Source organism: Ipomoea triloba, chromosome 16 (assembly GCF_003576645.1).
Source record: "Ipomoea triloba cultivar NCNSP0323 chromosome 16, ASM357664v1".
Lineage (NCBI taxonomy): Eukaryota > Viridiplantae > Streptophyta > Magnoliopsida > Solanales > Convolvulaceae > Ipomoea > Ipomoea triloba.
This window is the reverse complement of record NC_044931.1, coordinates 12,585,864-12,588,727: the sequence shown is the minus strand read 5'-3', so window position 1 is coordinate 12,588,727 and position 2,864 is coordinate 12,585,864. Positions and strand designations below refer to the sequence as shown.

At 37.3% G+C, this 2,864-nt stretch overlaps 1 protein-coding gene and 1 long non-coding RNA gene across 2 annotated transcripts; one reads left to right on the top strand and one right to left on the bottom strand.

Moving 5' to 3' along the window:
* Nucleotides 1-407: 407 nt before the first annotated feature.
* On the bottom strand, nt 408-1,323 carry LOC116007977. Its single transcript, XR_004095395.1, has 3 exons — nt 1,206-1,323; nt 1,023-1,068; nt 408-433 (listed from the first exon to the last, which is right to left on the bottom strand). It is a non-coding gene; the product is annotated as an uncharacterized LOC116007977 (long non-coding RNA).
* Nucleotides 1,324-1,466: 143 nt separating this feature from the next.
* LOC116007959 lies at nt 1,467-2,087 on the top strand. Its single transcript, XM_031248620.1, has one exon. It carries the CDS (start codon nt 1,467-1,469, stop codon nt 2,085-2,087), a length of 621 nt encoding a protein of 206 aa, XP_031104480.1.
* Nucleotides 2,088-2,864: the final 777 nt, after the last annotated feature.

Sequence of the window (2,864 nt, the reverse complement as noted above, 5' to 3'; positions counted from 1 at the left end):
TCCAAGAGTTAGGCACCTACAAAGTTTGAACAAAAATATTTATTGTTTGGTCCCTACATTTTAGGCTAACTACAAAATGACCCCAATTTCTCAACTATAAATAGGGAGGTCATTTGCCATTCTTGTCATCCCAAATCATTTTATTCTTCCCTCATATACTAGAGATATTAGAGAGTTTGTTGAGTGTATTTCTCCTTCCTAGCAAGAGAGAATTATCCTTGTTTTCTCCTTGTTAGTTAGAGAGTGGTTGTAACTCCTATTTTCTCATAGTGAAATTCTTCTACCCTTGCCCGTGGTTTTTACCCTAATTTGTTTAGGGGTTTTCCACGTAAAATCTGTGCCTCATTTATTTTTCTTTCTCAAATTATTGTTGCAATCTGATCTATCCCACTTCCGCGGGCGCAACAGCTATGGGGTAAAAATCTTCTAGTGCCTGGCAGGTAGAAGAAAGCATAATCTTCACCAACTCAACAATGATAGTATTATAGTTAACACCTATTATTCATTTTGAAACTTTGAGAATTGAAAAATAGGAAACTGTATTATGAGTCTTGTTGGTCAAACTAAAATGCAGAACATATTTCCTTTTATTTTTTTTTCAAAAAAAAAAAGGATACTAAAACCTCAAACTGATCTGGTTCTTACAACTAGGCTAATGACAGCCATGTATCCTTCTATATAGCCTATAGAGAATAAAGTAGAAGGAAAAACACGAAAACAGCCAAGAAACTAGGCATGCATGTAATACAGATAAAATAATCACAACCCACATGAATGCATTAATGATTGAAGGGTTTTATATTACAACTTTGTTTTGAAATGTTTTTAATACGCTTTCTGTTTTCAAGTTAACGCATGAGGTTCATGCAGCGAAACAGACGGAATAAGCAAGCCACATGTTTCTAAACTAATGAGAAAAATAAAAGGAATCCAATCCACGCAGTATGCATCTTGGATAATTGACAAGAGATGTAGTTGACAGTAATGGCACACTAGTTGGGGGGCAAGAAGAAGCAGCTAACCTTTATTAATGCATTTGAAGGGAGATCCACATCTTTTGTTCCGAGCCTGTAAGAAATAAAGAATTGTAAATCATTAGAGTTTGTTGGCAAAATAAATAACAGGTTGGCTAAGTTCAAGGAATGGCACATTGCACCACATGCAGATAACAATACTACATCCTAGTGCTAATTTTAGGTCCATACCTTCCCATCTACCAATATATATAGCCAAGTCTAGAGCTTATTCTAGCCAACACAAACAAAGGTTGAGTTTCCATTCGAGAAAATATATCAATGGCAAAATCCAACCACATCCGATCTATTAGCTTTCCTAGCAGATCACATTCAAGCATTCAAAAGGTGGAAGAAGAGCTGACCAAGCTCAAAACATTACAAGTATCAGCCACACCAGAAGCAGCTACAATCAGCAGTGGTCTTCTTGGATTAGAAGAGCTTTACAAATGCATGGATGATCTTCTTAACTTGCCACAAACCCTTCAAGCCCTCTCCCAACATCAAAATCAGAAATGGGTTGATGGCTTGTTGGAGAAATCAGTGAGGCTTCTTGATATTTGTGGTCTAGCAAGAGACTGCATCTCTCAGTTGAAAGAACATTTGAGAGATCTCCAATCCTCCCTAAGGAGAAGAAAGGGAGATTCAAGTACTGAAGATAGCATCACCAGATACTCTTCATTCCTAAAGAAGATGAACAAGGATGCAAAAAAGTCAATTGCAGCAATGAAGAAAATTGATGATGAGATCGATGGATCAACACCCTTAGATGTGCATCATGATATCTCACCAGTGATCAGAGCACTAAGAGAAGCAAGTGCAGTGAACACTTCTATTTTCCAGTTTGTCTTGATTTTCTTGTCTGTGCCAGTTTTGAAGCCTAAGCCATCTAGGTGGTCACTTGTTTCAAAATTGGTACAGAGTGGAAGAGTAGCAAGTGAGTACCAACATGACAACACTTGCAATCTGGAGACATTGGAAGCTCAACTTGAGGCCATTGAGAATCAAATGGAAAGCATATTTAGGTGCTTGATTAAATTAAGGAGCTCTCTCCTGAACATCATCTCTTGCTAAGCAATTGTATAGCAATACTTGTATATAATCAATTTTGTAGTTACTTGAGACAAATACAATGCAGAAGTGATAGTTTATACTCCAACTTGCATCTATCTTCCCTCTTAATCTATTATGCATATCAAGCCCTCCCCAGTTAGGCCCAGTTACTGCAAAAAGATCCGTTAACAGTATAGATTTTCATAAATACAAATCAAAGAGGGCATCAAGATAATGACCCAGCCATTCATGAACTTTTAATACAAATCATATCTTCATAATGTACGTTAACCAGCTTATGTGTGTTAGTAATCAGATCCAATCAGTGTAGCTTGATTCATGTTCTGGGTGATTATCATGGTTGAAAAAAACGCTAGGCGCTCCCTAGGCGCTTGGGGAGCGCCTAGCGCCTAGGACGCCTAACCGGGGATTAATCGGCGCCTAGGAGTCCGTGTATTTTTTTTTTAATTTTTTTAAGTATTTTTAATTTGTTAAAGACTAATAATTATAAATTTTATAATATTTTAATAGTTAATACTAAAATATTAAATATTAACCTAAAAAATATCTAAAGTTTGTATAATTTAGGATTATTTCGCTCAAAACAATGTTGTTTTGAGTGAAATAACTCATTTTAAAAAAGAACAATAGTTAATCAACTGACTAGAAGGCCTAGTCGGTGCCTAGTCGGTCTAGTCGACGCCTAGGCGGTGCTTTGGCGGCCTAGGCGGTCGCCTAGCCGGCCAGCCGCCTAGACCACCATTTAATGTGATACGCTAGGCGGTCGACCAGCGCCTA